Genomic DNA, 22,092 nt, shown 5'->3' with positions numbered 1-22,092 from the left:
CAAAGAAAGGTTGAAAGTGAATGATTGGAGAAGGACAAACTAGGAAATGTAAACAAAGCAAAGCAAAAACAGTAATATTAATGTCAGACAAAGAAAAATTCCAAGGTCAAAAGCACTGACTAGGTCAAAGGTAAGATGTTATATATTTACAAGTTGGAATTCTTGAAGATACTGTAAGTCCTTATGCAGTAGAACTAAGGTAACAACATGACTCCCACATAAGCAGAGCAAAATCTCCAAGCAATGCAACTTGGTAAGACGACAGTTATGAGAATTTAAAATACCCTTATCAGAATTTGACATATCAAGAAGACAAAAATAAGCAAGGGTATAGAAAAATTGAATAATATAGTCAAGAAACTCGACTTTGGGATTCATTAGGATCCCATTTTTGAGAACATATTTGCGGGTGTTTTCCAGCTGAGAGTGAAGGAAGGAGATGTGATATGTAAGAAATGGTAGAGGTAATCTGGGAGTCCAGTAAAAAGAAATAACTGGGGCGGCGCCTGTGGCTCAGTGAGTGGGGCGCCGGCCCCATATGCCGAGGGTGGTGGGTTCAAGCCCAGCCCCTGCCAAACTGCAACAAAAAAATAGCCGGGCGTTGTGGCGGGCGCCTGTAGTCCCAGCTGCTCGGGAGGCTGAGGCAAGAGAATCACATAAGCCCAAGAGTTGGAGGTTGCTGTGAGCCATGTGACGCCACGGCACTCTACCGAGGGCAGTAAAGTGAGACTCTGTCTCTACAAAAAAAAAAAAAGAAATAACTGGATGATAGCTAGTTTCCTAGAAAGCTACTCATCCAAATTAGATCGGAAGTTAATGAGATCCTAAAATTATGCTTTGAAGAAAGTGGAATGAATTTTAAGAAATTATATACTATAATGTGATTAAGAAACTGAAAACATTCGGGATAAGGAGGGAAAAAAACCCGTGAATTTTTTCCCATAAAAGGATAAAACAGCATTGGAAAAACTGCAAAAAAGTCACACTACAAATGTGAAACAAACTAAAATGTTGTATGAGTTGAAGTTTTTGATGTATATGAAAGAATCCATTTGAACCAAACCCTGGAAACATTTTCTTTTGGGGAGTATACACTTTGGCTTTGCAGCAAATTATATGTATTTACAGGATCTTAATGTAATTAAATACTGTTGTTTCTCAACTTTTTCATTCTGCGTATGGAAAAAGTATGTTACTTTATGTTCATGAAATATTAAAAACTTTATTATATATTTTGTTACAGATTTCATTGTGATCCAAAAAATTAGTAGAAATCAACAAAAAGTTGAATAAAAAAAGGACTTAGAAATGATATAATATTCTTCTTTAAAAAAAAGCAGGAGAGAAAATTTAAAATTGATGTTACAAATTATCTAGAACTGTACCAGTTCCAGGTAGTCACTGGCCACTGGTGACTACTTATATTTAAATTAATTAAAATCAAATATTTAAAAAATTCATTTCTTCATTTCTTCAGTAGAGTTAGATCATTCCATTGCTTAATAGCCACCTGTCACTAGTAGTACCACCTGGCAGATACAGAAAATAAGAAAGTTCAACTGGGCAGCTAGAAAGTAGTGCAAAAGAGAACACTTCAGATTTGTGTGTCACAACTAATCTGGCATTGAGAGGAATACTGAAAATCTTTAATAGCTTGCATAGAAGACTGAAAATAAATACCCAACTTAAGAAGTTAGAAAAAAATGAATCAAAAGGAAAAGAAAAGAATTCTAAAAATAAATGCCAAAAAAAATGAGATAGAAATAAAACATAGAAATACCGAAAATGATCAGGAGAAAGTAGATGTTCTGAACAGGCTACAGTTATTGAAAAGGAAATAAAATTATATTTATTAGTTACCACATTGAGATGATATTCTAGCTGAATTATATTTATCTCTTTAAAAAACGATTGTGCTTTTGTTTTTTATTCTAATAAATGATAAGGAGCTTTGAAATTTACTTTTCTGAAGCTAGTACAATCTTCATACTGGTACTTGTTAAAGATAATTTAAAAAACAATCAACTTAAGAATTTGGATGCAAAAATTCTAAATATTATCTAATTACTTAGAATTAAAGAATAACATTTTCTTGGAATGCAGAGATAATTCATAATAGGAAACCTATTAATAAAATTTGTTATATATTATAAGGGAGAAAAGCCATGTGATTCTATTAAATGCTAAAAAGAAATTTGATAAAATAATTAAAACTCCGAATATAATAATAATTATGGTGAAACTACTCAAGCTATGGAAATAATACTACCATCTCCACCTAGAGTGGATATAAAATTTAATGACTTAATACATGTAAAAACAGTGTCTGGCACACAGAAATTATTAATTGTTAGCTATTTTTATTACTTAAACATGATAAAGTTCATTTGCAAAAAAATGACAAATATTGCATTGAATGGCAGACCATTTTGGTTAAAATAATAAACGATAGAGTTGTTTGTTCTTACTACTATATTCATTTTTGAGATTGTTTCATTTTTCTAAGTGCAATCAAAGTAGTAAATTAAATAGCTGATATAAATACTAAAAGAGGAGAGAAAATAGTTTTGGTACAAATGATGTGATTATATACCTAGAAAATCTAGGAGACTATGAAACAACTATTAGTGATAGTGTTAGGTATTGTGAATATAAGATAAATACAAAAAAATGAATAGTTCTTCATTGTTGCAATAACTAGTTAGAAATGAAAAGGAAAAAACATATGAAAATATTCACTGATAAAAATGTAACAAAGCTATTCTTTACTAAGAAAATGATTATATCTTAAAATTAGAATATAAGGAAAATCAGTCAACTTTTTAAAAATTAACATACGAGGGCGGCGCCTCTGGCTCAGTGAGTAGGGCGCGGGCCCCATATGCCGAGGGTGGTGGGTTCAAACCCAGCCCCGGCCAAACTGCAACAAAAAAATAGCCGAGCGTTGTGGCGGGTGCCTGTAGTCCCAGCTGCTTGGGAGGCTGAGGCAAGAGAATCGGGTAAGCCTAAGAGTTAGAGGTTGCTGTGAGCCGTGTGACACCACGGCACTCTACCCGAGGGCGGTACAGTGAGACTCTGTCTCTATCAAAAAAAAAAAAAAAAATTAACATGCGAATTGAATTAATTTTTAATTAGAACCTACCCTGTTTCCCCGAAAATAAGACAGTGTCTTATTTTAAGGTGTGCTCCCAAAGATGCGCTAGGTCTTATTTTCAGGGGACGTCTTATCTTTCCTATAAGTAGGTCTTATTTTTGGAGGATGTCTTATTTTCGGGGAAACAGGGTAGTACATCATTTTGGAAATTAAGATGTTTTTAAAGTTCATGTGGAAAATATGTTTTGAGAGTAACTAAACAAAATATATTTAATTCTGTTGTTAATATTCTCTCCTCCTCCTTTCCACTACAAACTTATATTTGCATGGAGAAAAGTGGGAAAGAAAACGAATGTGCCGTTTGGTGGCATTTTCCCCCACTAGCCTTGGTGTGGTTGGGAATTCATGGAGAGTTAGAGGTGTGATCGTATTTATATCTTTATGTATTTTTTTACTCTTTCACTTATTATAAGGAATGCTATTTATTTTATTTATTTATTTATTTATTTTTTGAGACAGAGTCTCACTTGGTCACTCTTGGTAGAGTGCCATGGCGGCATAGCTTATAGTAACCTTGGGTTCAAGTGATCCTCTTGCCTCAGCCTCCCAAGTAGCTGGGACTACAGGTGCCTGCCACAATGCCCAGCTATTTTTTAGAGATGGGGTCTCACTCTGGCTCAGGCTGGTCTTGAACCTAAGAGTTCATGCAATCCATTTACCTCGGCCTCTGGAGTGCTGGGATTGCAGGTGTGAGCCACCATGCCTGGCCTATTACTTTTTGAATATGAAAAATTTAATAGAGTAAAAAAAAATTAATAGAGTTTAATAACTTTTCACTCAAAAGTTATAATTCTGTTTTAAACTAAAAAATAAAAAGCATAGTATTTGTTGATGTAAGAGTTTTAAAAATTTGTTTTTTAGTACATACTAAAAAACTGGAATTTAATTTATTTCAGCATTCCTGAACATTTGGTACTTTCTACAAAGGCAACTTAATTTTTAACTCAAAAGTTCTGAAAGGAATTTTCTCTTCTTTCTCTTATTACCCTCCCACCCCAAGGTATGCAGCCACTCATGTATTCGGTTCAGGAAGCATTAAATGCCAGACCGTGGTGGATTCGTATTGGGACTGACATTTGTTATTATAAGTAAGTATTCTAAGAAAACCAGGACATCAGCTTACTACAAAAGAGAATATTAACTTTATTTATTTCAGTGTAAAGTTAAAAAATAAAATAATTGCATACTTTGAGTTATATTACTATGCTTTAGTAATTCTAAAGAGTCCCTTAGAATTTGAGATTTATGAGGTATATGTAATAAAAAAACAAAATGTGTTTTGTAGATAGACAAATTTTTAGTTCAAACTCTGTCTCCACCACTTCATTATGTATTCTGTTTTTTCAGCTTAAAAGCTCTGGAAATTTTGTTGAATAAACCTGAAATTAGAAATTATAGGTAATAAATTATAGTGGGTTCATGTTGTTCCTATGATATGAAGTATAATTCTTATCTTTTCCCTTTTTATATTAACACACAAATATTTACCTTATTTTAATTTTCAAAATATCAGCTGGAGATGTATTCCATCTGTTTATGTTATATCAGCTTGCACAATTCATCTCTGACTTCAAATCGTAGTGATATAGAAATAAGTGATCGAAATCATTTGCTACTTCCATGGAATAAATGAATTATTCCTCAACTTTACCTCTAAATAATCTAGGATTCTTATATACCCCACTCCCCCACCCCCCATTTTTTTTTTGTAGTTTTTGGCCGGGGTCGAGTTTGAATCCGCCACCTCTGGTATACAGGACCAGTGCCCTACTCCTTTGAGCCATAGGCGCCGCCCACCCCACTTCTCATTTTCACTCAGTTTTTGTATGTAATATGTTTTCAGGGAGCTTCCATTGTTGAATCCACTTGGCATCCTTGTTTCTTCTCTATTACTAATCTCACTCCTTACCTTTCAGTGTTTTTGTATCATACTTAACTAGCACTAATGCTCTTCTTTTTTAGCTTTATCAGTTAGAAGGTGACAACTTCTAAAATTGAACTATTTTAGCAGTTTATGATAAGGCATTGGAAAAAAATTAGTCCTAAGCGCTTTTATTCTTTGGGATTCATCTCAGTAAGGTGTTTCCCTCCTACTCTTAGCCAGTAAATGAGGAACGGAAATAAAGGCAGTATGTAATTTATCTTCACCAAAATACATCTTTTATTTTTTTTTATCCAACTAGAGACTTATTCATGGTTTCCCCTCGTTCCCAGCAGTGTACTTTTTCTGTTCTGTAACCAAAATACATTTTGTATTTCTTTTTTTTTTTTTTTTTTTTATTGTTGGGGATTCATTGAGGGTACAATAAGCCAGGTTACACTGATTGCAATTGTTAGGTAAAGTCACTCTTGCAATCATGTCTTGCCCCCATAAAGTGTGACACACACCAAGGCCCCACCCCCCTCCCTCCTTTCCTCTTTCTGTTACCCCACCCATAACCATAATTGTCATTAATTGTCCTCATATCAAAATTTTTTTTTTTTTTTTTATTTAATTTTTTTTTTTTTTTTATTGTTGGGGATTCATTGAGGGTACAATAAGCCAGTTACACTGATTGCAATTGTTAGGCAAAGTCCCTCCTGCAATCATGTCTTGCCCCCATAAAATGTGACACACACTGAGGCCCCACCCTCCTCCCTCCATCCCTCTTTCTGCTTCCCCCCCCATAACCTTAATTGTCATTAATTGTCCTCATATCAAGATTGAGTACATAGGATTCATGCTTCTCCATTTTTGTGATGCTTTACTAAGAATAATGTCTTCCACTTCCATCCAGGTTAATACGAAGGATGTAAAGTCTCCATTTTTTTTAATGGCTGAATAGTATTCCATGGTATACATATACCACAGCTTGTTAATCCATTCCTGGGTTGGTGGGCATTTAGGCTGTTTCCACATTTTGGCAATGGTAAATTGAGCTGCAATAAACAGTCTAGTACAAGTGTCCTTATGATAAAAGGATTTTTTTCCTTCTGGGTAGATGCCCAGTAATGGGATTGCAGGATCGAATGGGAGGTCTAGGTTGAGTGCTTTGAGGTTTCTCCATACTTCCTTCCAGAAAGGTTGTACTAGTTTGCAGTCCCACCAGCAATGTAAAAGTGTTCCCTTCTCTCCACATCCACGCCAGCATCTGCAGTTTTGAGATTTTGTGATGTGGGCCATTCTCACTGGGGTTAGATGATATCTCAGGGTTGTTTTGATTTGCATTTCTCTAATATATAGAGATGATGAACACTTTTTCATGTGTTTGTTAGCCATTCGTCTGTCGTCTTTAGAGAAAGTTCTATTCATGTCTTTTGCCCATTGATATAAGGGATTGTTGGCTTTTTTCATGTGGATTAATTTGAGTTCTCTATAGATCCTAGTTATCAAGCTTTTGTCTGATTGAAAATATGCAAATATCCTTTCCCATTGTGTAAGTTGTCTCTTTGCTTTGGTTATTGTCTCCTTAGCTGTACAGAAGCTTTTCAGTTTAATGAAGTCCCATTTGTTTATTTTTGTTGTTGTTGCAATTGCCATGGCAGTCTTCTTCATGAAGTCTTTCCCTAGGCCAATATCTTCCAGTGTTTTTCCTATGCTTTCTTGGAGGATTTTTATTGTTTCATGCCTTAAATTTAAGTCCTTTATCCATCTTGAATCAATTTTTGTGAGTGGGGAAAGGTGTGGGTCCAGTTTCAGTCTTTTACATGTAGACATCCAGTTCTCCCAACACCATTTATTGAATAGGGAGTCTTTCCCCCAAGATATGTTCTTGTTTGGTTTATCAAAGATTAGGTGGTTGTAAAATGTTAGTTTCATTTCTTGGTTTTCAATTTGATTCCAAGTGTCTATGTCTCTGTTTTTGTGCCAGTACCATGCTGTCTTGAGCACTATGGCTTTGTAGTACAGACTAAAATCTGGTATGCTGATGCCCCCAGCTTTATTTTTGTTACAGAGAACTGCCTTAGCTATACAGGGTTTTTTCCGGTTCCATACAAAATGCAGAATCATTTTTTCCAAATCTTGAAAGTACGATGTTGGTATTTTGATAGGAATGGCATTGAATAGGTAGATTGCTTTGGGAAGTATAGACATTTTAACAATGTTGATTCTTCCCATCCATGAGCATGGTATGTTCTTCCATTTGTTAATATCCTCTGCTATTTCCTTTCTGAGGAGTTCATAGTTTTCTTTATAAAGGTCCTTCACCTCCTTCATTAGGTATACTCCTAGGTATTTCATTTTCTTTGAAACTATGGTGAAGGGAGTTGTGTCCTTAATTAGCTTCTCACCTTGACTGTTATTGGTGTACACAAAGGCTACTGACTTATGGAAATTGATTTTATATCCTGAAACATTACTGTATCTTTTGATGACTTCTAGGAGTCTTGTGGTTGAGTCTTTGGGGTTCTCTAAGTATAAGATCATGTCATCAGCAAAGAGGGAGAGTTTGACCTCCTCTGCTCCCATTTGGATTCCCTTTATTTCCTTGTCTTGCCTAATTGTATTGTCTAGAACTTCCAGCATTATGTTGAATAGTAAAGGTGACAGAGGACAACCTTGTCTGGTTCCAGTTCTAAGAGGAAAAGCTTTGAGTTTTACTCCAGTCAGTAAAATATTGGCTGTGGGTTTGTCATAGATAGCTTCAATCAGTTTTAGAAATGTGCCACCTATGCCTATACTCTTCAGTGTTCTAATTAGAAAAGGATGCTGGATTTTATCAAATGCTTTTTCTGCATCTATTGAGAGGATCATGTGATCTTTATTTTTGCCTCTGTTAATATGGTGGATAACGTTTATAGACTTGCGTATGTTAAACCATCCTTGCATCCCTGGGATGAAGCCTACTTGATCATGGTGAATGACTTTTTTGATGATAAGCTGTAATCTATTGGCTGGGATTTTGTTCAGAATTTTTGCGTCTATATTCATGAGTGAGATTGGTCTGAAACTCTCCTTTTTGTTTGGGTCTTTTCCTGGTTTTGGTATCAGGGTGATGTTTGCTTCATAGAATGTGTTGGGGAAGATTCCTTCTTCCTCAATTTTTTGGAATAATTTCTGCAGTACAGGAATAAGCTCTTCCTTGAAGGTTTGATAGAATTCTGGAGTGAAGCCATCTGGACCAGGGCATTTTTTGGTTGGAAGCTTTTTTATTGTTTCTTTGATCTCAGTGCTTGAAATTGGTCTGTTCAGGAGCTCTATTTCTTCCTGGCTGAGTCTAGGTAGAGGGTGTGATTCCAAATATTGATCCATTTCTTTCACATTGTCAAATTTCTGGGCATAGAGTTTCTGGTAGTATTCAGAGATGATCTCTTGTATCTCTGTGGGATCAGTTGTTATTTCCCCTTTATCATTTCTGATTGAGGTTACTAGAGATTTTACTTTTCTATTCCTCGTTAGTCTGGCCAATGGTTTATCTATTTTATTTAGTTTTTCAAAAAACCAACTCCTTGTTTCATTAATTTTCTGAATGATTCTTTTGTTTTCAATTTCATTGATCTCTGATTTGATTTTGGATATTTCTTTTCTTCTACTGAGTTTAGGCTTAGATTGTTCTTCTTTTTCCAATTCCATAAGATCTCTTGTGAGATTGTTGATGTGCTCTCTTTCTGTTTTTCGAATGTAGGCATCTAAAGTGATGAATTTTCCTCTCAAATCTGCTTTTGCAGTATCCCACAGGTTTTGGTAGCTTGTGTCTTCATTGTTGTTATGCTCAAGGAAGTTAATGATTTCCTGTTTTATTTCTTCCTGCACCCATCTGTTATTCAACAGAAGATTGTTTAATTTCCATGCCTTTGGGTGGGGTCGAGCATTTTTGTTAGAGTGGAGTTCCACCTTTAGTGCCTTATGGTTTGAGAAGATACAAGGTAAAATTTCAATTCTTTTGATTCTGTTGATATTTGTTTTGTGTCCCAGGATGTGATCAATTTTGGAGAATGTTCCATGGGGTGATGAGAAGAATGTATATTCTTTATCTTTGGGGTGGAGTGTTCTATATGCGTGTATCAAGCACAGTTGTTCTAGGGTCTCATTTAAATTTCTTATATCCTTGTTTAATTTCTGTTTAGAGGATCTGTCCAGCTCTGTAAGAGGAGTGTTAAGGTCCCCTGTTATGATGGTATTATCAGATATCATATTGCTCAGACTGAGTAAGGTCTGTTTCAAGAATCTGGGAGCATTTAAATTGGGTGCATAGATATTTAGAATTGAAATATCTTCTTGTTGTATTTTTCCCTTGACCAATATAAAGTGACCATCTTTGTCTTTTTTTACTTTAGTTGCTTTAAATCCACATGTATCTGAAAATAAGATTGCAACTCCTCTTTTTTTCTGAATTCCATTTGTCTGAAAAATTGTCTTCCAACCCTTGACTCGGAGCTTTAATTTTTCTTTTGAAGCCAGGTGTGTTTCTTGCAGACAGCAAATGGATGGCTTGTGTTTTTTAATCCAGTCAACCAATCTGTGTCTCTTCAGTGGGGAATTCAAGCCATTTATTGAGATAATTGATAAGTGTGGTAGTATTCTATTCGTCTTATTTTGTGAGAGTCCATTGCTTAGTTTTATCTTTTGCAACAGTGTGGAGGTTAGGTTCTGACCTTTAATTTCTGAGTTCTTACTTTGCTGCTGATCCATTGTGGTGGTCAGTGTGCAGAACAGGTTGAAGTATTTCCTGTAGAGCTGGTCTTGTTGTAGCGAATTTCCTCAATGTTTGTATATCCATAAATGATTTGATTTCTCCATCAATTTTGAAGCTTAGCTTAGCAGGGTACAGAATTCTGGGCTGAAAATTGTTCTGTTTAAGTAGATTAAAGGTAGATGACCATTGTCTTCTTGCTCGGAAAGTTTCATTAGAGAAGTCTGCGGTCACTCTGATGGATTTGCCCCTGTAGGTCAACTGGCACTTACTCCTGGCAGCTTGCAGAATCTTTTCCCTTGTCTTGACTTTGGACAGGTTCATCACAATGTGTCTTGGAGAAGCTCGGTTAGAGTTGAGGCGACCTGGGGTCCGATAGCCCTCTGAAAGCAGTATGTCAGAATCTTTGGTGATATTTGGGAAATTTTCTTTTGTAATATTCTCTAGTATGGCTTCCATTCCTCTGGGGCATTCTTCTTCCCCTTCTGGGATTCCTATAACTCGTATGTTGGAACGCTTCATAAAGTCCCATAATTCTGACAGTGAACGTTCTGCTTTCTCTCTCTTCTTTTCTGCCTCTTTTACTATCTGAGTTATCTCAAAAACTTTGTCTTCTACCTCTGAAATTCTTTCTTCTGCATGGTCTAACCTGTTGCTGATACTTTCCATTGCGTCTTTAAGTTCCCTGATTGACTGTTTCATTTCCTTCAGCTCTGCTATATCCTTTTTATATTCTTCATATCATTCATCTCTTATTTGATTCTGTTTTTGAATTTCCTTTTGGTTAATTTCCACTTTATTAGCAGTTTCCTTCATTGTTTCCATCATTTCTTTCATTGTTTTCAACATGTGTATTCTAAATTCCCTTTCTGTCATTCCTAACATTTCTGTATAGGTGGAATCCTCTGCAGTAGCTACCTCATGGTCCCTTGGCGGGGTTGTTCTGGACTGGTTCTTCATGTTGCCTGGAGTTTTCTGCTGATTCTTCTTCATGAGTGATTTCTTTTATCTGTTTCCTTGCCCTAATTTTCCTTTCACTTCCTCTTGCTCTTTAAGTTCTCGTGTCTGTGGACGGTTTTCCACTGTTTTAGTCCTCCTCTTGGGGTCCAGAAGTCTCTCGCTGACTCCCTGTATCCTCTCAGGGGTGATGATAGTCAGATCCCACCAGCCAGAGATGCCTGGAGTCCTATCTCCCCAGACTCACGGTGCCCAGATGCAAGGAAACTGTTACTCGGCTGCCATCTTGCTCCGCCTCTCCATTTTGTATTTCTTTTAATAGTAGGCTAACATAAAAATAACTTTCTGATCATTTGTCTCTTTCTGATAAAGTTGAAGTGAAACACTAAGATTTTGTCAGAATTATTTAGAATATTAAATGGTAAAACAGTGTTTTTCAAAAAGTGGTATTTCTTTCTTGCTTTCACTGCTTTTGTACAATGGAAATCATTGATTAATGAATGCCTTTTCATGTTGCAAAATGACAATATAGCATGACAAGTTGTTCTATATGAGGGGTGATGGCAAGGTTTTTTTATTTTACTTTTGCTTTCTATTGGATTGTTTTATTTTATTTGTTTTACTTTTTGCTTTTTGTTGGCTATTTCCTGATCTATAACTGGAATTCGGTTCAATTTAACAAACATTTGTTAATGCCTTTCTAAGTAACAGAATCTGTTCTAGTTGCTTTCCTGAATCCTGAAGTTCAGATGGTAAAGATTAAAATAGATTTTTGCATTTTGTCTTAACTCTTCATGTCATCTAAGTTCTTGGATGCTTGTCTGATCTATAAAACGGAGTAAAGCTACCTTCTACCAACGTATGAGATAATGTGTGTTTTTCTGTTTTGTAACCTATAAACTGCCATATATCTATGGTTAAACTTTTGGGAGGAAAAGGGCTGGCAAGGACTAATTCTTGAACTTGTTCTGCATTTTCCTTAATCCTTACTGCCTTGTCATTGGTGGTCTATTCAGGATACGGAGCCTAAGTTAATGAAGACCATCCCAATTTGAAAATACCTTGAATATTTATTGTGTGAATAAATAATCTGTAGGCCCTGAGTTTCTTCAGTTCATGGCTTAAATAATATAAGGTAGTTTTAGAAATTAAGTCATTGGATAAACCATCTTTAAATCAGCATATATCAGCAATATTTTAAAGTCTCACTTTAGAAGGTAGTGTGTACCTTTGAAAACTTTTTAATACAGTAATCTTTAAACATTTACAAAAGCAGCGTATAGAGTAATGAGGCCCTAGGTAGTCATCACCTAGTTTCAACAATTGACACATGATAAACTTTATTTCAGCGTATTTTCACTCCTCCTTTCACACTGAATTTTTAGAGCCATTTCTATATATTTTATTCATAAACACTTAAATATGTATCTCAAAAAGGTAAGGCCTTTTAAGACAGTCTAACTACAACGCTGCTATCATACCTTAGAAAAATTAAAATTCCTTAATATGAGGAAATACCAGTCAATGTTTAAACTTCCTCAATTACCTCATAAATGTTTTTTGACAAATGATTTGTTTTAATCAGAATCCAACCTAGGACCACACATTGCATTTGATTTTTGTTATTATGTCCCTTAATCTGTTTTAATTTATAGGCTTCACTTTTCTCTCTTTTTTTTTTTTCTCATTCATTTGTTAAAGAAACCGGCTTATTTGTCATACAGGATTTTTCACATTTGAATTTATTATATCCCTGTGTTTTAACAAATACTTCTATCTTACCACTTTTTTATAAACTGGTATTTAGAACTAGAAACTTGGTCAACTTCAGGCTTGATTTTGTCAAGAATAAATGCATCATAGATGGTGCAGTGAATTCTCATTGTATCACACCAGGAAATGATTATTTCTCTTTTTGTAATCTGATTAGTGAATTCAAGTATTGTAGCCTGATCTATCCTCTATAAAGGTGTCCATCAGCCTCCCTTCTAATGGTTATAGCAGCCGTAGATGATCTTTGGATAGATCTGGTAACATGTGTGGTTGTCAAGGTAGAGTTCTAAAAATTTTGTTGATGTGTAGAGTTTTAGATCCATTTAATTAATAAATCCAGAATTGAAAAGTAATTGTTGTTGGCTGATAACAATTAACTTTTATTAGTACTAAGGCTATTTTTGATGAGGTATTTAAGTTAAACTTTTTACAGAGTGAGCTTTTTCTTTTTTTCCCTGAAGTTCTATTTAATTAAATTAGCAAGGAAAATCATAATATTTGTGTGGGTAAAACGAACATGTGTTATGCTTTTCTATTGCAGAAATCACTTCTCAAGAAGTTCAGTTGCTGCAGGTGGGCAAAAGGGAAAATCCTACTATACAATTACATTCACTGTCAATTTTCCGCATAAAGATGATGTTTGCTACTTTGCTTATCACTACCCATATACATATTCAACTTTACAGGTGAGAACTAATTGTATTATGAATATTGCTTTGTTATATGCGTGTGTGTAGTAATTGAAGAAAAGTTTTTAATTAAATTGTTTAATAAAATAAGAAAAATATTCAACATTGACAGTTTAAAAAATACTACAATATTTATTGAAAACATTAAAGGGAGTAAAATGAGAATACAGTTCTTACTTTTTAAATAGAAATATTAAGGACGTCCCATCTTTTGTTGAAGTCTATAGATCTCTAAGCTAAGGTTCCATGATTGCAAATTTTAACTAGGTGACATTTAAATTTATTTAACCAGAAGCAATAAATGTCATAGAAAATGTAATAGTAGAAAAATGTGCATGTAATTTGAATTTTTTGTAGGAAAAATTGAAAAAGTTTTCTATAGGAAATGATTTCATATGGAGTCCTAGATCTAGATTTTTTTGTTTATACCATATATGAGTTTTTTGGTAGGAACTTTTGATTTTTAAATGTTTGAAATGTAAAGCAAAATTAAACAAAGTAAACCAAGAAAGTAAATGGTCAACTGTGGTAGATTTATTATCAGAACAGCTTGTCTTTTCTAATGGTCAAGGACCATGAAGGTATGGTCAGTTTACTAAGAAAGAAATCGGAGCACTATGATTAGAAACAAGCTTCCAAAATCAGAGAGGGGAAAAGGAAAGAAAAACAGTCTATAGACCAGAAAAGATATCAAGGCTGAGAACACTAAACGAAGCTTACTGTATTTTAATATATAAAGGCATTATATTGATGTATCTGTGGTGAATTATATGGTATCAATATATATACTTAATGACTTACTAACTCGATTTTTGGGTAATTTATCCTAGGAAAATAATTATAAACGTATATGACAATTATTTTCAACATTTTTATTTGCTTGTTTATATATTATTGTTCTTTACTGATCTTGCCTTTGTAATACGTTTTGAATTCTCCTGCTTTCTTTCAGTCCCACTACCATGACCCTTTCCAGGCATGACCGTTCTCATGTGGTCTTCTGCCGCCTCTAACTGCTGTCCTAGGATTCGCTCTTACCCCCAGACTCTTCATTAGTCTTTTCTCCCCACTTCAGCCAGAGGGCTCTTTTATAGCTAATCTCTTGCCCTTTATATGAAGTCTGAAATTCTTACCATGGTTTATCCTGTCCTTTTTCTACTATTTTTCTTTCACCTTTTTTTTTGCCATGTCCACATACCGTTGGATTATTATTTATTTGATATTTGTTTTTCAATAGTCTTTAAAAAAGATAATTTCTTAAAATTCATCCTCATTCTTAGTAACTGTTCATGAAATTACAGGTTTAATGTGCTAGATTTTTTTTCTAATTCACAGTAAAACATATACCTATGAAACTTTTTTAAAAGGAAATCCACATATCACTTAGTTGTTTCAGTTACCATTAGTAACAGTCTGCTTTGGGAACGACTCATCTGTCAGGCCTTTCATTCTGTACCCAGATTCTCTGTTTCTCACACTTGTTCTTTCTGGTTTAGCTGTAAGGAATCTTCTTGAGTTCTTTGAAAAGTCCTGATTTTTCTCGTGGTATTGCATACTTTTCCTTCTGCCTGTAGTCCTCGTCTCTGTCCTCTTCACTCATCCTTTGGATCTCAGTTTAAACGTGATTTTCTGCAGAAGACATTTCCGTACTCCCCACTTGGCCAGGCTCCCTTCCCTTATTAGAGGCTCCATAGTACTCTGTTTTTTCCCTAGGGTGGGGTCCATTTATTTATTGTTACATTTTCAGAACTCTGCACAGTTTCTGGCAAATAGTGACCATTCAGATTATGTAAATGAAGATAGTTAAAAGTTTGAAAACCAATTGAATATCTAAAAATAAGAGATTGGACAATTTGTTTTTTGGTGTAGCCACATTCTAAGATGATTAACACTTGCGTTTTCCAACAGCATGTATTTAACATGTTTACTAATGGGGAGTAGGATTCATAATTATAAACGTGTGTGTACACGTGTATGTATAAATTGATAAAATCAGATTATAAACTGTCTTTTATATGATCACATGGTTATATACATTGCATTTATTAATAGTAATTTAGGTGATGCAATTGTGGGTGTTTTAAAATTTTTCTTTGTGTTCTCTGTGTCTCCCAGACATTTTACAATAAGCCTGTATTAATCTTGAAATCAGGAAAAGAGGTTGTTGAGAAATTTTCATTGTTCAGATTTTATTTTGCAAGTCTGTAGTTACTGATAATTCCAAAATTGAAAAGGCTTTGAAAACCCAAAGATTTTTCTTAACTCATTTGGCAACAAAGCTTGAGCTGAACTGATTATTTAGAATACTGAGTTCACTTAGGGTGATTCTTCGTATGTTTTGCTGCAGGAGCGATAATGTGTTTATTATAGGCTATTGCCCCTGACCCTAGTGATGGAGTGGCATAATTAATAATATACCCACTACTTCATCTTTGTGAAGTTTCCTGAATATTAATGTTTAGACTCTACTGGCCTTGAGAGTTTCATATATCTGATTCACTTCTAGTTATGTGGACATCTGGATGCATTATTTCTGTTTATCACAGAGAGTTTTTAAGTGATTGTATACTTTGCTTTAAATTTTTATTAAGATGCATCTTCAAAAATTGGAGTCAGCACACAATCCTCAGCAAATCTATTTTCGAAAAGATGTGTTGTGTGAGACCCTGTCTGGAAACAGCTGCCCCTTGGTGACTATAACAGCAATGCCAGAGTCTAATTATTATGAACATATCTGTCAATTCAGTAAGTCTGTCTTTTCACTCAAAACATCAGTCATTCTCACTTATTTTTCTTTGCTTGATATATATTTTGTAATGGAACAAACCTAAGTCAGAAGACTGAGGAAGTCTTAGTCCCGTTACTGCCAACTCATGGGCCTCCTTCTGGGCCTCAGTTTCCTTCTCTTGAAAATGAGGGAGTTACACGAGATCCCTTTTGATAATACTGATTTTTAGTTCTTAGACATTGTATTTAAAGTAAATACAGCAAATTATTTTAAGGGTTCATGTAATATACCATCAATTTAAAAATCAACAACTGATTTTGTTAATATTTATAAATAAAGCAACCAGAAACCTATCAATTGTTCTGATTGTTAGCTCTGAATAGCCACTTGTTTTTCCCTGCCATTGTATATTTTTTAAATTGCCTCAAATGTACATCTGTGGTAGTAAAAATTAGAAAGCTGTTCTAATTTTGATAAGAAGGTTGAAGTAGTTTCAGAAAAGAGAGAAAGTTTGTTATATATGAAAATATAAGTGATGAGCTGAGTGATTTTTTTTTTTGTAGATGAGCTAAGTGATTATTTTGTAGACTTGTATGTCTAAATATATAGTAAAGAACTTTTTTGGTGAATCTCTGAGCAGATTTAAAAAATTTTTTTTTTCCCTGTGCTTGTCATTATGACTGTAAGACAGGGATAAGATTGTATTTTCTTTCTTTTGCCCATGTTTTATGAAGAATAATTTTATATTTTAAACTTCCCTGACTACTCTTTATAAAATCAGGATTACATTAAAGAACTAATTTTACATGTTAGATTTGTCATTTGAAAATAAATGAGTGGCTTGAAAACTGTTTATTTTATATTCCTATTATGAGCTCTTTCAGGACATGGTTTATATTGGTTTTATTTTGTTTATAGGGCCTAGTGCAGTGCTTGTATCTATTAGGTGCACACAGTGAGTTCTATGAATTTATATCAGAATTCGAAATTGAGTAGAGACATTTCCAAAGCCCCAAAGTAAAATATCATACAAACTTTTAGTAGCTGTTCATTTTAATTTGAGATTTTATGTGTACTTTAGGAAATCGCCCTTACGTTTTCTTATCTGCTCGGGTACATCCTGGAGAAACTAATGCAAGTTGGGTTATGAAAGGAACATTGGAGTATCTCATGAGTAATAACCCTACTGCTCAGAGCTTACGAGAATCCTATATTTTTAAAATTGTCCCTATGCTAAATCCAGATGGTGTCATCAATGGAAAGTAAGTTAAGAAATAGTTATAGAATATATTGTAGATTGTTGTGGTTGACCTATATACACTTGTTGAAATAAGTGTCCAGATTAATTAGGACAAATAAATCTAGTGATTTCTGTAGAACAAAGAATTTTTGGTGGGGAATTCATCTAAGGTAAACTTTAAATGAAAGTATATTTTGTATGCTAATGGTATGAAATTAAAAAAAAATTCTATATCCAGGGCGGCACCTGTGGCTCAGTGAGCAGGGCGCCGGCCCCATATACCGGGTGGTGGGTTCAAACCCAGCCCTGGCCAAACTGCAACAACAAAAAAAAAAAATAGCTGGGCGTTGTGATGGGCGCCTGTAGTCCCAGCTACTCGGGATGCTGAGGCAGGAGAATTGCCTAAGCCCAGGAGTTGGAGGTTGCTGTGAGCTGTGTGACGCCACGGCACTCTACTGAGGGCCGTAAAGTGAAACTCTGTCTCTACAAAAAAAAAAAAAATTCTATATCCATGAGAATATGATTTCCTAAAATGTCTATGTTTTGCTTGAATTGTCTTAGAAAAATCACAATGTCAGGTTATAAGCAAGATTAACATATGCCTTTCATATTCCTTTTAAGAACAATTTGTTAGTAGCATGAACCTAGATTATTCTAGGACTTAGAATCTTCTAGGATCTCTTTCTACTGATATGGAATGTTAACCCTATCTGTGAACCTCTTCCTGTTGTGAAAGTTCTAGTTTCTAACAGAAAGAATTCTTTAGATTGGAAATATTGAAAAATAATTACTTTTTAAGTGGTGGCATGCATATAGTCAGTCCAATAAATTTATTCTGGCTTAGCCAGGCATTGTGGCGGGCACCTGTGTTCCCAGCTACGTGGGAGGCTGAGGCAAGAGAATTGCCTAAGCCCAAGGATTTGGAGGTTGCTGTGAGCCATGACGTCATGGCACTCTACCGAGGGTTAATAAGTGAGACGCTGTCTCAAAAAAAAAAGAAAATTATTCTGGCAATTTGGCAAGGCCTCTATCATGCTTCTGAAAAATGAGACTTAGGGTAACTGTTTGGACATCTCCAAAGATGAGAGTACAGTGTCTTATTTATTTAATACAAGTTGTGTGAATATTTCTCATAGTTTAGGAAGTTCCTGAATTTTTAAAATATAGATATAGGTACTGAATTTTTAAAATATACGGAATTCTTTAAAATATAGAATTTCTTTTTAGTTAATATGTTATGGTTATGGAACTACAGTGATGTCTATTTTTAATTTAGAAACATATCAGCCACTTAGAATTCTTTATATATATATGTGTTTGAATTTTTTATAAGAATGTGTACTTTTCATAATACTTGTCTTTCTCAGAAGGAAAATCCAGATAGCTAGTACTTTTATAGCGTTACTAATGAAGTCAAGATACAGAATGTTAGTATAGAAAATGGTTATTATATGGTTTGAACATTAAAATGTGACCACTAATAAGTTGTGTAAAACATGGAACAAAACCTCAGAATTGAGAATTAACTTCTTTCTACAGCTTGAACAATTTTATTATAAATTGAAAAGTTTAACACAGTTAAATGTATGTGACCCAAGATTTGCACATAGCCAGTGCTTAATAAGGGTTTGTGTAAAGACGTGCATTTGCTGGAGCCCACTCACTATACTTACCTGAAATACTTTATGGAATAGAATCATAAAGTTAAATCATAAAGGTATGTAAGGGTTTATTGGTACCAATGTTCTTCTGTCTTTGTGTTTATGTATGTGTAGTCACCGCTGTTCTTTAAGTGGAGAGGATTTGAACAGACAGTGGCAGAGTCCAAATCCAGATTTACATCCTACGATTTACCATGCCAAAGGGCTACTGCAGTACCTGGCTGCTGTGAAGCGTTTACCCCTGGTAAGTGGCAATGTTGGTTTTTGATTTTTAAAGTCAAAGATAAAGTGTCTTTTTAAAAAATCACCCATCTCTTGGGTAATAATAATGGTGTCAAATTAATATGACATGTACATATTCTTATTTTATCAAAATGAATGTTTATAATTCTTATAAGCACTTTATTTTTCTTCCTCTTTGATGAATATTATCTATAACAGTAACTTCTGGTTGTAAGTTTTAGATATTTAACTTCACTGAGCAACAGCAAAGCAATGATAAGTGTCTTCCAAATTCTCAAACTAGTAGAAGCTTATTTCTGACTTCTTTAGTCAGCTCTAAAACTATTAAGTGTCTGTGCACATGGACCTGTGGCCCAGGCAGGGTGTTGGGCTGTACTGGGCTGGATGTGTGAGTCCCTCCTGTTTTCACCAGTTTTTGTTTAGAATGTTCCCATTACACGAGTATTTAAATTATTTAGTGTATGTGCTGCTGCAGCAAGCACAATATTTAAATTATTTAATCCTTTATTGGGAAAGACAGAAAAACTTTGCAGAGGAGTAAAGTTGACAGGTCTGTACTTTATTTTTCATTTTTAAAATGATGCTCTTAAAAGTTAAATTGAAACCATATCCTTTTTTGCAGTGTTTTTCATGAGACCATTTTCTTGTTCTTTTAAATTAAATACATGTTTTTACAATCCTTTGGGGGCAGTGATGACTACAGCTGTAGATTTGAATTATAATTAAATTTATTATTTTGAAAATGGTGAGTAGTAGATACAAAGGCGATGTTGGACCTGTAAAGGATTTAGCAATTCTAGACTTAGTCATAGATCCATTCCCAAACGAGATATTATTACCTGTGTCGGTTCTACTTGTTAAATGGTGGTTCTGTTAACAGTAATATCCTTGTCATTGTTATACTAACTACCTTTACTTAGCAATACATAAATTTGAAGGCTTTTAATTTTTTATTTTATTTTATTTTTATCTTTTTGAGACAGAGTCTCACTTTGTTGCCCCTGGTAGAGTGCCATGGTGTCATAGCTCACAGCAACCTCAAACTCTTGGGCTCAAGCGATTCTCTTGTCTGGGACTATAAGTAGCTGGGACTATAGGCACCCACCACAATGCCTGGCTACTTTTAGAGATGAGGTCTTGCTCTGGCTCAGGCTGGTGTCAACCTGTGAGCTCAGGCAATCCACCTGCCTTGGCCTTCTAAGTGCTAGGATTACAAGTGTGAGCCACCGCGCCTGGACCAGCTTTTAATTTTTTAAATATATTTTCTTTTCAAGGTTTACTGTGATTATCATGGCCATTCCCGAAAGAAAAATGTATTTATGTATGGCTGCAGCATCAAAGAGACAGTGTGGCATACAAATGATAATGCAGCTTCGTGCGATGTTGTGGAAGACATGGGATACAGGGTGAGTATGAGAGATGATTCATGAGCTTTTGTATTTCAGATATGCATAAAAGTACAGAAAATAACTTAACATGTATACATTACTCAGATTCAGTAAGTGTTGCCATTTGCCATTTTTATTTTTGATTTTTCATTTTAAAAGTTTGTGCTTTTCACATGTAGGTTTTTGTTATCTATTTGGAATTAAGTTGTGTATGTGATGTGGAGGATCTAATTTTATTTTCCCTGTGGATACCAGTTGGCTCAGCACAGTTTACTAGACAGTACATCCTTCCTCTCGATTTGATGAAGCCATCTGTTGCATACTATTTCCACATGGTTGGGGTGTTTGTGAGGCTCTCTATTATGGTGGTTGTTCTTGTCTCTTTGCATACCACATTGTTCTAATTGCTATAGATTTATAATTAGTATTAATATCCGACAGGATAAAGTTTCCTTCCTCTCCCCACCCCAAATTTTAAAACTCAATCCAGCTACTATTTAATTTAATGAAAAGTCACTTCAGATTTTGTTCCTTAATGGTTATCCACTTGTGCTAGCATTTAATGAATGATCGATCTTTTCTCCACTAATAACAATAATAAATAATACCTGTGGTTTTAATTCTTTGTTGAGTTTTACCTATTAGTATATCAGTATCACAATTAAGCTTACTTGAGATATGCAAAATAGATTGGTAACTGTTGGGTTATTTTTCCAGTCATAGCCCCCATTTGTTCTCTAGTATTTCTTGGGGTGTACTTCCATATTTACACTCTTAGGTGAAATTGAGGATAATTTTCAGTTGCAGAAAACTTTGAGGTGTTTTGATTATGATTGTCTTAGCTTTTTAAATTAATTTAGTGATGATTGACATTTACCATGTTAAATCTCTTGATTAGACTTTCAAGACTAAATTTACTTTGTACTGGTTACTAGTATGAATGTGTCTTTCTTCCATTATGTTTTCTAATTAGTTACTATATTTGTTTAGAAAAGCAGAAAATTCTAAATTAGTATGAGGACCATTTTGATGTTTATCTAACAGAGGATGTAGCAAGAAGATCCATATGGCCCTACTGTAATTACTGTGCTTTCATAAAAAAATTTTAAAAATTAAAAAGTGCTTCTTGGTTTATTTTATTATCATCTATGTCATTTTTTACAGACTTTGCCTAAGATACTGAGCCATATTGCCCCAGCATTTTGCATGAGCAGCTGTAGCTTTGTAGTGGAAAAATCTAAAGAATCTACAGCACGTGTTGTAGTTTGGAGGGAAATAGGAGTACAAAGAAGCTATACCATGGAGAGTACTTTGTGCGGCTGTGACCAGGGAAAATACAAGGTAAAACATCTCGGGTCTTCTAGCCATAGAAAATGTTTGAAGACTTTCCTTTCTTATATATACTCTTAGTTTCAAGTGTATGTTAAATGATACACTTGTTTTCCATGAATTACATGTAATTTGGAATAATGGAGTTGAATCATATGCAGTTTTAAGAACAAGTTTTTTTACTTCTCTGAACTAGACAGCTTGCTTGGATCCTTAAGAAATTCTTGGATATTTGAATCTATTTAAGAGAGTACATTGGAGTACATAATTATTGTAAATACAAATTAGTAATTTATAATAAGTTATACAAGTACAT

General features: G+C 34.5%; 1 protein-coding gene across 6 annotated transcripts in view; it reads left to right on the top strand.

The window, feature by feature from the left end:
- AGTPBP1 (ATP/GTP binding carboxypeptidase 1) overlaps window positions 1-22,092 on the top strand; it is a 208,423-nt gene that overhangs the window by 150,035 nt on the left and 36,296 nt on the right. For all 6 annotated transcript variants that reach the window (XM_053576852.1, XM_053576834.1, XM_053576841.1 and 3 more), the window contains exons 18-24: window positions 4,155-4,242; window positions 13,040-13,184; window positions 15,779-15,932; window positions 16,997-17,177; window positions 18,931-19,060; window positions 20,334-20,465; window positions 21,612-21,788. In XM_053576852.1, coding sequence (XP_053432827.1) covers window positions 4,155-4,242; window positions 13,040-13,184; window positions 15,779-15,932; window positions 16,997-17,177; window positions 18,931-19,060; window positions 20,334-20,465; window positions 21,612-21,788 — 1,007 coding nt within the window. The remainder of the gene's footprint in view (window positions 1-4,154; window positions 4,243-13,039; window positions 13,185-15,778; window positions 15,933-16,996; window positions 17,178-18,930; window positions 19,061-20,333; window positions 20,466-21,611; window positions 21,789-22,092) is intronic.

Source organism: Nycticebus coucang, chromosome 2 (assembly GCF_027406575.1).
Source record: "Nycticebus coucang isolate mNycCou1 chromosome 2, mNycCou1.pri, whole genome shotgun sequence".
Lineage (NCBI taxonomy): Eukaryota > Metazoa > Chordata > Mammalia > Primates > Lorisidae > Nycticebus > Nycticebus coucang.
The sequence above is the reverse complement of the archived record's forward strand: the minus strand, read 5'-3'. Positions and strand labels throughout refer to the sequence as shown.